Consider the following 20,729-nt stretch of genomic DNA (forward strand, 5'->3'; position numbering starts at 1 on the left):
CTAATTATTTAGAGTTATTCCAACTAAAGGCATCTGACATGAAAGAGTTTTAATATTAGAGTATTTGAATAGCTTTGGTTTTATAGACCTACTTTTTTTGTTAGTTTGTCTTTGAGAGCTTAATTCAGAATTAATACTTCATTTAAAAAAAAAGGGGGGGGGAGACACTCAGTATTCCATCATTCGCAGATGAATGCTTTTCACATTTTGGTGTTCCGAAACAGGAATTATGCTATAGATATAATGTTTCGTTCTTCTTTTCACCTACATTAAATGAAGAACATTTCCCATGTCATTAGTTTCTAAAATGTCACTTTTAATGGCCTCACTCTCATCCTCATACAGAAGTGCCATAAATCACATGCAATCCCTTATGTCATTGAAAATTTTAGTTATTTTCAAATTTTGTCCCCCTAAATTCTGTTATCAACATCCCTATATGTGTATCTTCCCATACTTTTAACATTTTATTAAGATAAATTTACTCAAGTAAAATCTTGGGTCAACAGTTGTGAATTTTGTTAATCCTCAAAAATCAGAATGCCAAATAGTGCTCCAGGGGGTCATCCTGAAGCACATGGCACCGCCACCAGTGTACGCCATCGCCCATTACATACAGTCACCAACCCAAAGACGACTTTTCCTATGCCTTCATGACCTCAATTTTTGAAGTAGCCCCCTTCTTCATAATTTAAAATTTCAGAAGGCAAGAGGAAGACATAGTGTTTCCTATAGCTTATGATCATTAAACTTTTGGTTTCATAATTCTCTAATCTTTCTCAGACATCCACCAGTATATTTCTATCTCAATCCCAAGCCCTATTTCTGTGGTTATTTTGTCACTTTAAATTTTGGTATAATTTAAATATATATTTATAGCTCTTTAAATGAATTCCTAATAGACATTAAACACACCAAAATATGCTCAACCTCACTAGCGGTTAGAAAAAAGTGAACAATGAGCGATCATTATTTTATCTAGCAGAATGGCAAACATTAAGGAATCACCACACCCAGTGCTGATGAATATGAAAGAAAATAGGTGCCCTTGAAATTTGGTAGAAGTTTAAATGGCCACAGACTCTTCAGGAAATAATCTGGAAAATAATCATTTATTTATTCAATAAATATTTTGTGAACACTGTTCTAGGCACGTGGGATATAGCAGTGAACAAAAGAGACAAAGATCTCTGCCTGCGTGGAGCTTTCGCTCTAGTGGGGGATCCAGACAATAAAAATAGTCACATACGTGAATGATATAGTACATTGAAAGTAAAAGCAAAAACGGAGAGCCAGGTAAAAGAGCAAGACTTAGAGGAAAATCGGTAACAAATTTAAACAAGGACTGAGCCCTGTGATATTTCACATTACAAAGTTGGTGAGAAGAAAACCCAGCAAGGGATACTGAGAAAGTGATGAGTGAGGTAGGAGGAAACCAAGAAAGGGAGGTATCCTGAAAGGCCAGCAAGGAAAGTCTTCCAAGGAGCGGGGTCTACTGTGCCAAATGCTGCCCCTGGGTCAAGTGAGAATTGACCTTTGGATTTAGAAGGAAGGAAATCATTGATGGCCTCAAAAAGAGCATTGTAGGATGGTGGTAGTAGGAAAAATCAGACTAGAAGCAGTTTAAGAGAAAATGGGAGATAAGGGATTGAAGATACTACGTAATTTTTTTTCAGAACTTTTTTCTGTACGGGGAGCAAAGCGATAGTCTTAGGTGGTAGAGTGACTCAAGTTAAGAGATTGTTTTGTTATAATGGAAAAAATACAGCATGTTAGTATACTCAGGGAATTATTTTGTAGAGAGAAAACTTGATGATCTGGTGCAAGAGGGGAGAATTTTTGGAGCAATGCTGCTCAGCAGTCCAGAGGGATAAAATCTAGTGCACATGTGGAGGGATTGACTTTAGAAGAGTGGTATCTACTCAGGATAAAAGTGTACACAAGATTTGGCCCTTGGTCCACTTTTGGAACTCTGTCTTATAGGAATAAAAGCAACTCAACATAGTAAATAAAGATAACTATTGTAGCGTTAGAAGGCAGGGTAATAAATCAGAAACAACCTCCTGGTTCACTGGTTGAAAAATGGTGGAACATATGTGATACAGACATACCACAGAACATGATGAATCTACTTAAGAACAAATTTTAGCACCTATTTATTATACTAAAGGGCATTCACCACCATACATTAAGAGAAAAAAATGCAATAAAAAAGTGGCAGAACAATGTGTATGGAATAATGCCATTTTTTGGTTTCCAAAACAAATTCAGTGTGCATTTTGATGTTTGTAAATATTTGTGTGAGTACAGAAAGTGGTGTTGAGCACCCCCAAGGTATTAAAAATGATCTCAGATGGGTAAGAATGGAGTCTGTCACTCACAAGATGTATGACAAAGAAGTTACAGGTTACCCTGCTTTTCTACCCCAAAATGCCCACCCCTTAAACAAATAATAAAATCTACTATAGAATAATTGCTTCTTTTCCTAACTCTTCACATCCTATAAAAAGAACCCCATTATGTCAAAAATTATTGTATATTTGTCTATTAGATGTGAAGTCTCTGTGAACAAGGAGTTCTCTGTTTTCTTTAAAAATCTTTTTTTAATCTGCAATAACTCAAGACGGTAAGAGGCTCTAAATAGTTTTTGAGTAAAGGAATGAGACTAAGTGGAATTATAGAAAATGGAACACGCCTGACCTTAAACTAGTCCACTCTATTCTATGTTCTTTCTGATATGACGTAATAAGCACACAGCTGCTCTTAGAACCCCCAGTATCTGACCTGGACAAGATGACCTGGGGATTTCCTGTAGTCATCCCTGAATTTCTTTGCATTCTTATTTCTAGATTGTCAAGAAGTGGGGCGCATGGAATTTCCGTTCCTATGATTACCTAATTGACTATCAACTGAGTAGCTGGAAAAGAGCACAGGGAAAAAAAGTTGGGCTATTTTATTGTTATTGTTTAGATACTACATTTCATACATGGTTTAACATTTTCTAAGACTCTCCTCAATGTCATACCCGATAGCTAAAAATTATTACAACCTCTCATAAACTCTCCTTTATAACAGGCTCTCCATCCAATACAATAGCTCTAAAGTACCAATGTATAGAAATCCAATTGGTCCAGTGGAAACAGCAGCCATGAAAGCCCCCAAACAAATACGTCCAAGGCCATCTCAGACCCAACAAGCGGGTGACGGCAGCCCACGTCATCAGGTGAGTCCCAGAGGGGAAGGAACCATTGTGGAGGCACAACTCACCTGGACCGTTTTGTGACGATGCAGTCAGGTTCTGTGAATCATTCCTTAGTTTGGGGAATGTTTCAAGATGTTCATGTGATCAAGGAAATATCTAGGAACATATTTATAAAATAACCTTTTAACTTCAGTTACATATTTATTATAGAAAATTTGGAAAAGTGATAAAAGAGCAAAGACCAAAGTTAAAATTACAATCAATCCATAATATAACCATTGTTAATATTCTGGTATATTTTCTTCCCTAACATTTTTAATATAGTTTATATCATATTGCAAAATTTATTAATTATATAGTTCTTTAGCAATGAAAGTAATGTTGTGAGCATTTCCATTGCCATTACAGTTCTTCAAAAACATCTTAATGGTTGTATAATTTTTATTTAAATGGACTTAACATTATTGAACCCTTTCTCTGTTGTTAGATATTTGGGTTATTTTTTATTTTTTGCTATATTTTAAATTTTTACTATTGAAATTCTCATACATTATTCTTTGTACATGGTTGCCTAATTATCTCATTAGAATGTTTCTTAAAGTGGAATCATTAAATGAGAATGGGAACGTTTTTAAAACTCTTCTTATTATAAAATTGATGTTTGGAAAGGATATGCCAAATTACATTCCTGGGAAATTCAAATAACTATCTCGTTTGGTTTTTGCTAATATTAACTATTACCATATTTTAAAATTTCTTAATTTTATGAAATGAAACTTCTTTTTCCCATGTGGTTTAGAGGGCAATTGTTTTTTGTCTTCTCTCCATGTCCTCTGCCAATTTTTACTGATGTATCAGTTTGATTTATTAATGTATTTGAACTTTAAAAATTTTAAGATTAAGTATGGGAAGCCTGTCTTCATAATTATTTTTTTGTCTCATTTATAACATAACTTGTTATTTAGGTTCCTATTTTCAATTCTTATGAAAATACTACCAATCTTTTCCTTTCTTTTAATGGAAAAATTTTTCCATTAAGAAATTAAATGACTCTTTAGCTATATTTGCTTTAACATGGTTTAATTATTTTCAACATTTAATGTTTAAATCTACCTTTTATATTGATGCATGATAGAAAGCCAAGGTATTCCTCCTACCTCTACTTTTTACTAAAAGAGCCAATTTTCTCTACCCTTAATTAAATCATTTTCATTTTTTGCTTCTGCATAGTGGTTCTTTTAGTATATAATAAAATGTTCACCATTTTAGAATGTCTTTTATTGCTATCTATTTGTTTGGTTCCTTTTAATTTCATTTTTACCTATGAATATTACTTGAATTTTCCTAGCTTTGTGATACCATTAACATATTAGAGAACAAATTTTCTCTTTATTATATTTTTTCCTATTCAAACTGCATATCTTTGTGATCTTTCACACCATCAATTTAGCTCATATGGGATTATTTACAAAATAACCCAATGCTGACAGTTTCTTTTTTGTTTGTTTTATTCCTATTGAGATAGAATTGATATATAACATTATATTAGTTTCAGGTGTACAACATAATTCGATATGTGTATATATTGCAAAATGCTCACCATAATGTCGTTAACATCCATCACCATCCATAGTTACAATTCTTTTTCTTGCTATGAGAGATTTTAAGATCTGCTTTCTTAGCAACTTTCAAATGTGCAATACAGTATCACTATAGTCCCCATGCTGTACATTACACCCCGGGACTTAAATGGGAGTGTGTGCCTTTCGACCACCTTCACACATTTCACCTCCCACCCTCGCCTCACATCTCTGACAGCCACCAATCTAATTTGTTTTTTTTATTCCACATATAAATGAGATCGTACACTATTTGTCTTTCTCTGTTTGAATTAGTCCACTTAACTTAATGCCCTCAAAGCCCACTCATGTTGTTGCAAATGGTAAGCTTTCCTTCTTTTTCATGGCTGAATAATATTCCATTATAAATGTATATTGCATTTTCTTTGTCCATTCATCAACTGATGGACACTTAGGTCGCTTCCATGTGTTGGCTGTTATAATAATGCTGCAATGAACACAGGGGTGAATATATATTTTCAAGTTATTGTTTTTGTTCTCAGAAATGGGAATGCTGAATCATATGATAGTTTGAGTTTTAATTTTTTGAGGAACCTCCATACTGTTTTCCATAGTGGCCGCGCCAATTTACATTCCTGCCAACAGTGCACAAGGGCTCCCTTCTGTCCACATCCTTGCTAACATTAGTTATTTTCTGTATTTTTTATAATAGCCATTCTAGCAGATGTGAGGTGATAGTTCACTGTGGCTTTGATTTGCATTGCCCTGATGATTAGTGATGTTGAGCATCTTTTCATGTACCTGTTGGCCATCTGTATGTTTTCTCTGGAAAAATGTCTATTCAGATTTTTTGCTCATTTTTTAAGTCAGGTTATTTAGGTTTTTTGCCTTCATTTTCCACAGGTTGTCCCAAAAAAATGAATATACATTTTAAGAGCTGATAGTTCAATTTTGAAAATGAAATGTATCTTTTCCCACCTTATACCCTTTTATGCTTTTTAAAAAATTTATTTTTATTGTTGGAAGTATATTTTAATAAACACTGCCTTTATAATTATGCAAAGTGTGTGTACACGTTTTTGAAGACACCTTATACATATGCATGTATTTATATATGTGGGATATATGTGTATATATATATATATATATGACATATATACATATGTTTTCCCCAATGAACTCTCAAAACTTTGTACTAATTCAAAGTGCTTCCTTTGTTCTCAGTGGCCCCCTAGCATCTAGGGCATGCTGGGTTCTGTCAATATTCTAAGAAAACTCACTTCCTATCATTCTATGTTTCTCACTAAGGGCACCCTGCGTATCTTATGTTTGTAGTTGCCATTGTGAATAAAGACCTTTCCCATTTGTGTCTTTTTCTTAATTATTGGTAATGGTATATTGAAAAGTTATAGCTTTTTGAATAGCTATCTTTTAAAGAGGAATCTTTCTGAACTCTCTTAATAATTTCAAATATTGGTTTAGTTTGAATCTCTTGCTTCTAAGTAGAAAATTAACTGGTCTGGGGGAAAAAAGATGTTTTGGTCTCTTTCTTCAAAATACTTACGCCTCTTGTTTCTGTTTCATGTCTTCATTCCTGAAAGACTCCAGATCTTTGAGAATAATATGAATAATGCAAGAGATGATGGGCAGTTTGTTTTATCTTAAATGGGATTAGATTTAATGGGGGCAATTCCCTAGTGTTTCTCCATAAAATATTATGCTATTAGTTGTTGGTCTGAGATTCTTTTCAATGGGGAGAAAGTCATTGTCTTTTCCTGTTTTTTTAAACTGTTTTGGCATGCAATCAGAAGTCGTTGAATTTATTTATTTTAAATCCCTTTTTAGCATCAATTGAAATTATCCCATGTTTCCCCTCATTGGAAGTATTGCATTAGCAAATAGAGCCCCTGATAGTAAATGTCCCTTGTTTTGCTGGAACTAAAAGCTATATTTGCTTGGAGTCGATTATGCTTTAAATCCACTTTAAATCTGATTGGCTCTTTTTTTCTTTTCTTTTCTTTTACAATTGCAACACACGAGTTTGAATAGTCTCTCTCTCTTTCTCAATGCTATCTTTGTCAGTTTTGAGCATTTGTGTTTTGGTGGTTATATTAAGCAACTAGTCATTTTTTATCTTCCTTTTTGTCTTTAAAACAATTATATAAGTACTATTTATTTAACAATTGCCAGAATTCAAGAGTAAAACCTTAGGACACTGGGCCCTTTATTACATTTAAATAAATGTTTCTATTTCTTTAAGCTTAATAGTCTCTTCATGCTTTCTTCAGTTAATTTAATAATTTAACTTTCTTGAGAAAATTACGATATTTTCCAAAAAATTTAAAACTTATTATTTTATTTATTTTTCAAAGCTTCTACTTAATTCAACTCAAATATGCTCAACTTTTGCTCCTAAAGAACAAAGTAACATTTGTACCAGAAGAATCCAACCAAATATCCGTTAAGAAAGTCTGTAATATTCTCAGAATACATAACTATCTGCCAATTTTTGGCCATTTAGTAGAATCAATTGCATAGCTTTTCCCAGAGAGTGGAGTAGATTGAGCTACCTGACGTTTGCAAGGATAAAGAACATTATAAGTGTTCTGTTCAGAGAAGAATTGTGAATTAGTGGCAACAGCAGCACACAAGCTTAATTATAGTACAATTTGTATTGCTCACCTGTGGCATGTTTAAAAGACTCAGTAGTGACACCCTTAAGGAAACACAAAACCTATCCTCATTTACATGTAACTGAGCAACTTGAATTTCCTCTTATCTGCTGCCCTCCAAAAGTGGGAGATTCTAACCCCAGCAACACATGCCACCTTTGATAGGCAACCACTGAACGGTATCGTTCACTGCCTCAGTGGTCAAAGTTTAGCTTTGAGGGGACGGTTCCTAGGTCTACATCCAAAAGGTAAACTGCATTCAACTTTGATTTCTTTAAGTTAGTCCAGTGTCCATAGATAGGAAGACTCTGCCCAAAACTTCCGAATATAACTTACAGGCAAAACATTCCTCTGTCCACAGGGCCTTAAATTAGTAATGCAATATCATAGGACTTGATGTTATTAAAAAGTGGGGGGGGGGGGAGGAGGTTAGTTCATCCATACATGAGAAAAATGTTCAGGAATTTTCGAAGGGAAGAGATCAGAGAGGGAGGTGAAAGAAAAATAAGCTGAAGGTGGACTCAAAAAAATCCCAATGAAATTTTTTCATCAAAGGGATTAGAAATGCTTCTTGGTTGGTGGTTGTTTTAAGTGTATGTTCTACCAATACTTTATCATGTTTTCTCTCCGTTGTTTACCTGTCCTCCCACGTGTACCTGCCTTTCCCTCCGTCACTGTAATCAGTAGAGTCTGAGCCTAAGGCAGGTCCTCAAAGTGTGACCGCCTGTAATGCTTTTCAGCCATAAGGAGAGCTGAGCTCCGGCCTTGCGGTCGCTCTGGGCAGACGTGTGCGTGGAGGGTAGGTCTCGTGACCACCCAGTAAGGCACTGTGGCCTGTGCAGCTGCCTGTGGGACGGTCCTTCGGGTCTGTGTGGCTTTCGCCCCAGCTCACGCCATGGAGCCCCTCAGACACCCCCTGCCCGCCTGGCCTCGCCTCTCCCTGGGGCGCGCTGCGGAGCCAGAATTAGGGGCTTTCGCGGGTGCGGACAGAGGGAAGCTGCCCTACTTCCTGCTGCAAAGAAAAGGAAGGAAAGCGGGCTTCACCAAGCAGAACGTTTTTTCACTTTAACATGGGTTTGTTCTGAGGGAAGAAATGAAAAAGAGGTTTTGCTTTTTGGTTTTCCTCCTTTATTTTACTTTCCTTTTACTCCCTCACACCTTTTTCTTTATTAAAATTGCTGCAGCCTGTCTTTCTTTGATTTAAAAAAAAATCAAATCTTTAATAATATAAATAAGACCTGAATCCGTTTGTCTTATAAAAAGTTAAAATACTACAGGTAAAGGTAAAGTCCTTCTCAGCCCTAATTCCCAACCCAGGTCTGGCCCCTAGTTCCCCAGAAGTAATCTGTTTGAGGTATACCTTTGCAGATGTTATTCTATGCACTTTAAAATGTGCATACATGACTAAGTATTTGCCGAATGTACACTTTGAAAAAACCAAGAAGCGTTTCTAATCCGTTTCCTGGAAAATTTCATTGGGAGAAAGCCATGGAGCGTAGCCTCAGTTGCCTATAAATGTAGAGTAATGAAATCCAATCTCCCATCCAGATGTGTGGGAGCCCAAGGCTGGCACATGGTGCCCCAGGAGCCTGAGCCAGGCTGGGCGAGGTCAGGACTTGCACTTGGGTTGCAGAGACAAGGTTGTGTGGGAAAATTCTAAGCGAGAGCTGAGCAGACCATTATTAACTCAAAGGGACTTGGTGAATTCAAAGAGAAGTGGTGACTCTAAGTACACACCCAAGTAGGTATCAGTGGACACACAAGAAAGTTCAAGTAGACATGGAAAATAGAAGTGAAAGGTTTCTTGAGCCAAGAGAAAAAAAGTGACCTGTCTGCTTTGGTAGATGCCGTTGGGGAAGGAGATGTTCTCGGCAGTGACTTAACTTAAGCAAAAGACTATTGTAAGTTAATTTTAAAACCTAAAACTCATTTTTATGTTTAAGTCTCTTTAAAGAAAAGTGTTATGTAAACATGAGCTGATGTGACTGCGCTTTGAGCATATGAACCTTTCGATGCATCATATATATGGTCCGAAACCCAAATATTAGTCACTCTTTGAAATAGACTGTATTTTTAAAGTATCATTATCATGTTCTTATGATGAATTTTTAGGAATGTGGATTGAATTCAAGCCAAAAGCTTATTTTCTCTATTTTTCGCTTCTTTAGACCACAGTCGGCATTAGGAATGAACTGTGGAGGACTCATGAGTACATCGATGCTCTCCACAGGGAAAGAAGGTAGGAGCCACGTGCATGCACAGATACTGACAGCAGGAACAAATAATAGCATTTACTTTTGCACTTATAAAAAATGTCCTACAAATATTTTACCATGCCTTTTTTTAATTTAAAAGATATTTCTTAAATAGAGAAATCCTGTGATTCCAGTATGAAGATAAAAGGGGGTTTTCTCTCTATCTGAGTAGTTAAGCACAACAAAAATGAACTGGCTAATTAAATTAAGTTTTGAGTTTTGATTGCATTCCTTGAAAATTGGTTAAGCATTTTCAGTGAAGTATGATTCTGCGTGTGTCTTGTGTGTGCATTTACTGTACTTCTAAAGAAACCAGTACACGTCCTCCAACAGCATCTAACCTTCCACCAGGGTTATTAGGTTTATCGGAAACTGTCTACCACATTATTGTGCCTCAAGGGACTAATTATTCCTTGAGTTCCTGTCTCCTGTTGTCATTCCTTTAGAAGACAGAATTCCTGATTCTCAATAAGAAGTTCTCCCTGAGGGAAGACCTTCATTTTCAGACACAATGCTTGGTATTTAGTAGATGCTCAATAAATCGCTAATTATACATATATGTGATGAGATGTGCTTCATAACATAAATGTATGAGAGATAATGGACATTTTAAAAATCTGTGATAACTCATGAACAGTAGCTTAATAACACTTCCAAAGTAGTTTAATAATGGAAATGTTAAAAGCAATTTTAATCTTTTTCATGGTATAAGAAAAACAAATTAGAAATAAAATTAAGAAAAGTAGTATAGCAATATAAAGGCAATTTTGAAATTTAAAATGTAAAAAAAGAAAGAAAATTTTGAAGTTTAAGTCTTTCAAACTTGTTTCTTGAAACAATTACTTCAAACTAATTATTTTAAACTCAGTTATTTCCTTGTATATAATTCATACCCACTAACTATATCATTGGTCTCCTAGTAAGGTATTTATGAGCATAAAGTATACCAAAGTGTGAGGCTGATTAATGAATAAATCTATGTGAAGGCTTTATACTTTTTTCTCTCTGCATTATTATTTTTATTGAATTGAATAAAATAGTTGAGGGCATGCTTCTTGAATGTGTGTGACATGATACCAAAAGGCACAGACATTAAGCTGAATGGCCATCTCAGCTCACTAAGATGTGACAGTCTGGAACACTGGGGCAATTAATAAAGACCAGATATTAAGGGGTTAAATGCAAATCCTACAATTACAGGCCCAGGTTCAGAACAAATAGTGTAGAAAAGATGTGAGATATATAGTTAACTGTAAGTTCAATAGCAGCCCACATTGTGTCACTGATTATTTAAAAGGCAACTCAGACTACATTCAAAGAAAGAGTATCATACAATCATTAGCTACCTATTTATTACTCTGTACTCTGCTAGGTGCTGATCAAGGAAAGAAATATTTCACTGCTTTGTGCATAATTCGCTGGTTTTAGGAGTGTTTGCCTTCTATTTGAAGGCCCATTACATGGGAGATTCGAGCTCTTTAACTCCAGAAAGCAGAACTACAGATAAAGATTTTTAAAAGTTTAGAAAGGCAGATTTTAGATCATTCAAAACAAATTATTTCTCAAATAACCTGAATTGTTTGTTAACAGTGGATATTTGCCTGGAAAATATTGGGCTCTCAGTTGCTGGAAATCTTGGTATCAGATAAATTCTGTTCACCAAAAACTCTGCAGGAGAATTTCTCCTTAAAAAAAAAAAAAGGTAGGAAATCAGAAAAGAACTATGTTTCTGATAAGGCTCTGTCTACTTTTGCCTGGATTGTGGAAGGAAGGGGTACATGTCTTCTAGCTGTCCAAGCATGGAGGTGGTGCAGAGAGGCGGAAAAGGGCAGATGCGGGGGGAAAACGGGAGAAAGAGAAACCGTTATCACCAGTGGTCATAACAAGCCCAACATTTTAAGTACAGAAAATACTGTCAGAGAGCCCTCCTGGGAATGTTTCATCGTCTGCAATATCCAATTCCTGGGCCTACTCCTTTCTGAAAAACCCATCATAAAGATGTACTTGAAACTTAATTATGATTCAGGATTTTAGAGGCAGACTCCTGTTTCTCCTGAGTAAGACTGTCTGGAAGATTGAAGGTTAGCCTTCAGAAATGCTTGCTTCTGGTGGAAGCCCAAACTACATTCCGAGACCGCTCCAAGATCTAGAGCAATTAGGAATTTTAAAGGCTCTAGCACTGAAAAATGTTGCATTTCCCACCAGAGAACCCATTTCTCCAATGTCAATAGGCATGCCAACAGCACTGACCAAAGAACGAGACTGTACTTTAGTAAGCCACTTGGAATTGGGCACCAGGGACTGTTTCAGGCCTCAGACTGAGGATATGGTAACAAGCAAAATAGAAAAAACTAAGTTGCCAGAATAAAGAGACAATAAACAGTTATTAATAGAGTAAATCATATACAAGTAAAATAATAAGTAAAACAGGTTGTATGTCATATAATGTGACTGTCCAAAAGTTTGAAGGCTGGAGAGTAAATCAGAATCTAAGATCTGGTCACACTCTGTGACAATTAGACATCACAAAAGGCCATGGAGACACTTAAAGTAGGGAAGGGGGTGGGAGGTGCTGGAGCAGAGGTTAGGGGCTCTGATTTGCAATTTCAAGTAGGGTAGTCAGGGATGGCTTCTCAAAAAACATGGTGGTGAGCAAAGACCTAAAGATAAGGGGGTGAACCAAGCAAGAACCTGAGGGAAAGAGAGTTCCAGGCAGAGGAGCCCAGAGAGCAGACTAGAAGGGGAGAACGCGTCTAGTGTGTTCAGTTGCCAAGAGCTCCGTGGCCGCAGGGCAGTGAGTGAGCAGGAGAAAACAGAGGGAAGGTCAAAGAGAGGAGGGTCTTGACCATCCTGTCAGCCATGTCCCCCTGTGTGAGGACTTTGGCTTATTCTAAATGAGAACCACCGGAGGTTTTTGAGCAGAGGAGTCCAATGATCTGCCTTGAGAATTACCCTGACTACTTGGTTCCTTCTTAAACCAATGAACAACTAGACTTAGGAAGAGAAGCCAAAACAGACCCACAGTTCACGAATGGCCTCGTTGCTTCCTTCCTGTGACCTTGGTCAGGTGTTAGGAGTTTAGCCATGAGATACATACTACCTTTCCACACGGAGTATTTCTAGACAAGACGATAATGAATAAAGTCAGTGTTCAAATTTGAGGACCTGGTAAAGGCATGCATGATGAGTTTTCTAAAACCTCCCAAAGCCAAGGAAATTCTTAGTGGAATCGTGTATACAGCAGACGCAAAGGGCAGCTAACATAGCGAACAAACAGCTCGAAACAGTGTTGATCAGTGTTAGATAGTCAAGCACAGGCTTCTCCAGCATCTTCTCCCCCAAAGGGACCTGGACACATCTTGCTATGCTTGACTCCACTTAGTCTGCTGGCCTCCTGCCCTTTCACCCTACTCAGACCTGTTTTTTCCAGGTTCCTTAAAAAACAGTTAAACCGATACAAAGACAAGTTGCAAGCCATATACGTCTCCCAAGAAGAAAAATGTCACAGATTTGAAATAAAGATACACGAACTCACAGCCAACCAGGACAGTCTGTGGACAAAGCTACAGCAAATGAGGCAGGATTTACAGGTATAAAATGTGGGAGACCCTGGCCATCCAGACCATCTGAAAGTCTGGTCTCCAGTCCTCTAGTCCAAGGAGGGCTGCAGCTGAAAGCGCGTCTCACTCTGGTCAGCCTCTGCCCTTTCCCTCTCCTCTTCATACCCTGACCAACCCCAGCCTTCACCTCCAGACTCTATCCTCTCGCTTCCTGAAGGCGGTGCCACTTGGAGAGAACGGTATTAGTACCATTTGCCTGGGGCAAAGTGGTTCTTCACAGCTTTTATTCTTAACACTTTGGGGCTCATTTTCCTTTTTACCTTCTTAAAAATCTTCTGGGATTCCCGCGGAGCTTTTGTGGGTTATATCTATTGCTATTTACCATCACCAAAATTAAAACTGAGCCATGGAGGCCCTAGCCAGGTGGCTCAGTTGATTGGAACTCATCCCAATTTGCCACGGTTTCGGGTTCGATCTCTGGTCAGGGCACATACAAGAGGCAAGCAATGAATGCATAAATAAGTGGAACAGCAAGTCGATGTTTCTCTCTCTCTCAATACATTTAAAAAATAAAAAATAAGCCATGGATTAAAAATAAATGTATTAACTAATTTAAAAATGAAAATAATAGCCCGGTTGGGTGGCTCAGTTGGATGGAAAGGGGGTTGGGGAGAAAGTGAGAGAGAAATGTCAATCGGTTGCCTCCTATAAGTGCCACTAATCTCATCCAGAAAAGTCTTTAAGAATTGGAAAGCTAGCAAACTCATGGTGGATGCAAGTTTTCCAAAATTCTAATTTTTGCTTAAAAGCTCGACTGTTAAAATTGTTGACACATATTGTCAACTCTTTTCCTTACTATGACAGTCACATTTCATTCATTTTTGAGATGTTTGCCAAATACCCGTCTAAATAACATAGTCTGTAAGTAATTCTTTCATACAAGAGGCAATTTTTGTATCTCAGTAAATGTCAGAAGTGTTTTAGGCATACTCCCCATTTCATCACAGACAATATTAAGGAGACATATTTTATTATTAAGAAAATCGATAATTTTTGCCACACCATCCAGGATATTCTTAAGTGGAACTAGCTCTCTCTTTTTTTTAAGCTGCAAGTACATAATTATGAATACCATGACGGCTACACTGTTCACTGATGCTGCCTTGATTTGTACCAAGGCACCAACAGCTTTAGCTTTACTTACTCTTGATTTTGCACCTTAAATGCAAATGTCAACACAATGACTGGGCAAAAAACATCTAAGTATCACTGTGAAAATAATTTCCACCTCATGGCCCTCTAAAAGGGTCTCAAGGACCCCCAGGAGTCCGTGGACCACACTTTGAGAACCGTGCTCTGTAAGGAGTACATCCCCTCAATTTTATGCCTGTGGATTATCAAGAAACCCTCACAGCACACCTCCCTAGATAGATCATTATGAAAATGTTTTATTATAAAAAACTTTTTTATTCTATCAGTTCATTATAAGCTGATGTTTTCAGAAATTCCTCATGATGTTTTTAGAATCTGAGCTTCTAGAATTTTTCAAATTCCTTGTGATTATTCCCTGTGATATTTTAATATCCGAGCTGTTTTAACTTCTGTAGAAAGTCTTAGGTTGACATTGAATTAACAGCATAAAATAAAATTAATGTATTTAGAGAGCAGAAAAAATTTTGCATTAAAATTTCCTATTGAAATATTAAAATTTAATGCATTTATTTAAAAAGTAAGATAAGCATTAATTTCTTCATAAATAAGGCTTTTTTTCCCCTCCAGACAAAGCTGCAGCCACTCCATCTACCTTCTTCCTGTCAAAATATGATTTCCAAGGGTGACAATGGAAAGGATGAAAAATTTTGGAAAGCAGAAGATTCTTCCCAAAGCAAGAATACTAGTGTGGATGGTCTGGAATGGGAACCTCTTCCTAACCCCACTGTGACTGACAAAAGTCAACAAAATCAAGCAAAAGCAGAGCACGCTGTACCAAATTCAGAATCACCAGAGGCCATTTTGCAGCCAAGGTCAATGCAAAGCACCAGGGCTCAAAGCCAAGCACAAAAGACCTCTGAGGAAATCTTTAGCTCCCCAACCAGTTCCCAGGAAGGACTGCTGCAGGGCACCCCCCAGATTGCTCCTACTGAAATAAACAGTCCTACTCTGGCCCCCGTGGAAAGGAAAGAGACAGTTAACATCCAAGAGGAAAAGCCTGAGCTGGAAGAAGAAGAACTGCAAGAATTGTTATCAGCACTTATGGATGCCTTCACTCTAGAAATGCCATCAGGTAAGATTTTCAGTCAGTAGAGACAGTGATAGCCTTTTAGGCTACCTTTTAAAAACACTTGATTTTATAGTAATTAGCTCAACAGCTACAATTCATGTAGTAAGTACAATTCATCACCAGTCAGAGTAGTGAATCTTTTGCACATCAGTAGCATCTCTGAACTTCATTTCTAGGATTGCCTAATTCCTAGGATGTCGTGAGCATGAAAGGTGATAAACCATGAGATTTTAGTATAGCACCTGACACATACCAAGAATTTAACACATGCTTATTAGTTCCTTATTGCAATTATTATTATCAATATTATTAAAACATATAACTGGGCAGCCTGATGTTACCATTTAAAAATAGAGATAAGAATTATGCTCCCTTTCTAGAGAATAATTGGTTACATTTTCTATAAGTAGCACCATCATTAGCTTCATCACATTGGTCTTCATAAGCCATGACTCACTGCTAAATTCGAAAGGCTCTCTTTTTTTCTATAAATAGCTCTTTGCTATAGCTATTCTGTTTTAGCAATGACATTGTCTTTTTATAGTGTTTTATAATCTTAACATATTGATATCTATTATCAATGAGGTAATTATTTGGTGATTCTCAAAATCTCTAGTGTGAAGGGAGTTGGAGTTATAATCATTGTATTCGAGAAAACAGGATCACAAAGATGCCAGAAGCATGCTCAGACTGCCTGAGACAAAAATGGAATGGGAACTCCTTGTGCCTGCTTCTCAGGCTGACACAAGATTCCACCCACTGTATTTCCATCTAAACATCACTGGGGTCAGGATAAGTATTCAAAGCATAGTCAATATCCACTTGACCTTTTCTGATTTCTCCAATGTCATGTTCGGTCAGCCAAAACAAATGTAAGTAGGCTATTTTGCACAGTTCAGATTCCTAAGAGACTAGATCTCTTACACATATTTGAAGACAACATCCCACACTGTGTTCAGTTTGATACCTAAATATAAAAAATTTATGCATATTTTAAGTGACTTTATTAAGGTTTACCATTAAAGGAAAATCATAGAAAAGTAAAGCTTATTTCTTTGAGGTTTTTAGGCATCAGATCTATGTTAACCTTCAAGGCTACTATTTGCATTTACTAACCACTATCATCCCTCACTCAAACATTTCTTAATTTTATACCCTTATTCAGCCTGATATGGAATATGATTCTGTCTGTAAATTCTACTTAGCCATTGGTAATATGGATTAAAGGCTGGGTGGCTCAGTTGGTTGGAGCATCATCCTGTACACCAAAAATGTTGTGGGTTCAATCTCTGGTGAGGGCGAGTACAGGAGACAACTGATCGGTGTTTCTCTCTCACACTGATGTTTCACTCTCTTGCTCTCTCTCGCTCTCTAAAACCAGTAAAAACATATCCTCGGGTGAGATTAAGATAAGTAAAAAAAATAATCCACTCCGTAATCTATGCATGCTGACTAGAATTACCTCAAACTTAATCAGAGACAGAAGCATAACAATCTCGCTAATGAAGATGTGGAAAGGCAAAGAAATTAAATTAAGGAGTCGGTTACTTTTGTTTTATTTCTATCTCTGTCATGGATGAATCAGACAACAGCAGGAGATTTCTGATCATTTTACTGTCCCAGTTGTTGTCGTTTTGATTTGAGAATTGCTGGGAAGAGCAGAAAGATCTGTTTGCAATATGCTAAGATTTACTCAGTGTCAACGTCTTCACCCAGTGTTGTGATTATCCTTGCAGCTGACCACCCTTGTGGATTGGAGCTTTACTAAGGAGTGAACACATTTTAGAAATTAAAATGAACTTTATATTACTTAAGGCTTAATAAGATTAAAACAGCAAGCCTGATGATCAGTTTGGGGGCCATTGTTGACATTAACTTAATAGAGTCATTCAATATCAATATCAAGGATAATAGAATTCCAAGAGCGCATGGAAGCTTAATAGAAAAGAGAAGGTATACAAGGGGTTCCCTAAACCTTTATAAATTCCAAATGTTGGATTGAAAACTCAGTAGCAAACAGTTTGTTCAAACTTTCAGTAAAGGGATTCGATGTGAAAGAATGTCTAACACTACTTGCTTATGCGGTGAGCAGAAAAAGGACATCATGCTCTATTTCTGTTCTTTTCTTCCCTTCTGGAACCAACACCTAAACTAGTATTTTAAATAATCAGAAAATGAAGCTTGAACTTTAGCAAATCATAAGAAAATAAAGAACAGGACTTACTTTTTAGCAACCCCAGAAATAGGCATTCAGCACTGTATCTTTGTCTCACTTATTTAGAAAGTAGTCTTCTCAAATGTTGCCTGGGAATCCCAAGAGTGTGTACTGAAACCTTAATAAATTTCCGGGAAGGTAGGGAAAAAAAAGTCTAATTGGTTCGTCATAAGTTCATTCATTCATTCATCTAACAAATAGTCACCAAGTATTTACTATGTGCCAAGTGCTGTGTTGGATGCTGGGCATTCGTTTTGAAATAGATAGATGTTTTTGAAACACTCTGGCCTTGTATGGAAAGTAGCTTGCAGAAGGGCAAGGGGGTGAGCAAAGAGACTGGGTAAAAGTGTGTTGTAATCTAAGCAAGAAGTGATGGTGGCTTGGCCTGGGTGGATGGTGCATTGAGGGGAGTCGGGAAAGCTGAGACGGAGGTGGGAAAATCAAGAGTTCTGTTCTGAATGCATTAAGTGTGAATTGCCTGAGAGACATGCAAATGGATATATCAGAGTGGCAGTCAAAGTGTACCATCTAGAGCTCAAGGGAGAGGTCTTAGTACAGTAGATATGCATTCCTATTGGTTTGCTTAATTAATTATTGTTGTAAGGAAGACATGGGCTCAGTATTTTGGTTACCAAGAATGGTAATCATAGACTAGATAACCTAATACTTTTAACCCTCTGTATCTGTCAATCTGATAGCCGTCTCCTTCATGCTTGATTCATTCAGAGACCAGGTAGATTTTTAGTAACATTCGGGTGAATTATTTTCTCATTGTGATATCCTTTGAACTGTTGATTTCACAGGTATTTCTAACATTTCCAGCTATGTGCTGTAGCAATTCAGTCCCTATATGTACTGAATTCCAAACGTATGCCAAACAGCATGCTAGGTGAATATCTTTGGCTATTTTTAACATTTCAAGGGACCATAGCTTAAAAAGAAAACAACCAAACAATGAGAAAAACTCCCATGCATAAAATGAATTATTGCTTCCCTGTTTCTTTATTGCTATGTCTTAAATATTTATCACTGTGGGCTGAGAAACAGAATACCCTACAATAAGTTTGCCTCTAGACAGAATAAAATACTGTTTATTTAAGGTCTTTGTCATTCTGAAGCAATGCTAGAGAAAAATAGAGTAAGAAAGGCATAACACCTCTCCTCTGTTCAACAGAAAACAGCCCAACTGGAGCTACAACGTAAATCACGTAACTCAAGGGTGTAACTAACAAAATAAGCCTTTCCACATTTTCATTGCCTGTGATCTTTTTTTATTAAGTACACAAACAATCTTACATGACATGTTCATCATAAGATTAAAATGCCTACGCAAAGAATTTTTTTAAATGAATTAACTGTCAGAGAAACAAGATGGCGGCGTAGGTAACAGCGGCACCCGCCGCCTCCCGCAACCACATCAAAATTACAACTAAAATACAGAACCACCATCACTCAAAGCCTCCTGAGATCCGGCTGAACAGAAGCCCCACAACCAGGGAGCTGAAGGAGCATCGAGACCAGGAGGAGGGGCGGAGACTCGGGCGGGTCGGGGCTGAATCGCAGAGATGCGGCCTCGGACCCACACCCAGTGCCGCGATTTAAACCCGGGAGGGAATCTCGGCGGTGGGGGTTTCCGGAGGAGCGAGGGGTCCCAGCCCCACAGCAGGCCCCCAGCCCAGGGCTCCAGGGCCGGGAAGAGACGCCCCCACACCTCCGGGCTGTGAAACCAGCGGGGACTGTCCCTGAGGGTCCTGGAGGCCGCGGGAGCCCCAGCAGCTCCCCTTAAGGGCCCGGGCACGGACTCACTCGGACGCTCCCTCTGAGCCCAGCGCCGGGAGCAGCCTGAAAGGACCCGGGACACTCGGGGAGGAACTAACCTGCCTGAGATCCGGGCGAGAGGCGGAGGGCGGCTTCCTCCAGGCAGAAGGGCCGGCAGAGGCCATGGCTCCTTTGGCGAGTCCTCCCCGCACACGGCCGGCAGGCAGGCGCCATGTTTGAGTCGCCAGCACCTGACTCACCTTTGGCCCCGCCCCATGGTTCCGGAGGCCCCGCCCCTCCCCACCTGCAGCTCATCCAGGCCATTTCCAGGGGCTTTTCTGTGCAAGTGGCCTCTCGAGCCTCATGCTCAGGACTTTCCTAAAATCTCTCAAACAAGCAGCAGTGGGTACGGCTTGATAAGCGGCCCCGGGCCTGGCACTAGTGGCAGCTGCACTGGCTCATAGCTGGGCCTCTTCTGGGCACCTCCAAGCCCAGCACAAGTAGCAGCCAACTACGGTTTGCTGTGTAGCTCATGCTGGGTGGCCCTGGGCAAGGCACTGGCACAGGCTGACTTTGCACCTCCCGGGAGGCCCCAGAGACAGTGCACCTGGTGGTCAGACTCGACCACGTTGGATTACAACCCTACCACATCCATGACTGACACATTCAAGGGGCACACTTGGTGAACACCAAAGCTCCACTGAAGTAAACCCTGCTCCATTGGGGTGTCTCCAGCACAGCAGCTCTTAGGCTGTGGTTGCAGCTGGTCCTCACAGCTGATTGGCCTGGGGGTCAGTTCCTCCCAGTGATGCCAACAGCAACCAAGGCTCAACTGCAACAGGATAGTGCACACAGCCCACACAGGGGAGCACCTAGAAGGCTCAGCTCAGATGGCTGGGGAGGCTGAGCCACTGGACCCTACAGGACACCTACTACACAAAGCCACTCTACAAATTCCAGGAGACATAGCAGCTCTACCTAATACATAGAAACAAACACCTGGAAGCAGCCAAAATGCGGAGGCAAAGAAACATGTCACAAAGGAAAGAACAGAAGAAATCTCTAGAAGAGAAACTAAATGAAATAGACCCAAACAAGCTAACAGATACAGAGTTCAGAATTTTGGTTATGAGGATGTTTAAGCAGACTATTAGGGAAATAACTGAGAAAATCGATAACATAATTAAGTACCAATTTGAAATGAAG

At 38.5% G+C, this 20,729-nt stretch overlaps 1 protein-coding gene across 1 annotated transcript in view; it reads left to right on the forward strand.

The window, feature by feature from the left end:
* Positions 1-20,729, forward strand: part of DYTN (dystrotelin) — a 44,001-nt gene that overhangs the window by 20,716 nt on the left and 2,556 nt on the right. Inside the window, exons 10-11 of the mRNA XM_016196860.2 lie at positions 13,140-13,299; positions 15,049-15,553. Coding sequence (XP_016052346.2) covers positions 13,140-13,299; positions 15,049-15,553 — 665 coding nt within the window. The remainder of the gene's footprint in view (positions 1-13,139; positions 13,300-15,048; positions 15,554-20,729) is intronic.

The sequence above is a fragment of the Miniopterus natalensis genome, chromosome 8 (genome assembly GCF_054644295.1).
Source record: "Miniopterus natalensis isolate mMinNat1 chromosome 8, mMinNat1.hap1, whole genome shotgun sequence".
In the NCBI taxonomy this organism is placed as follows: domain Eukaryota; kingdom Metazoa; phylum Chordata; class Mammalia; order Chiroptera; family Miniopteridae; genus Miniopterus; species Miniopterus natalensis.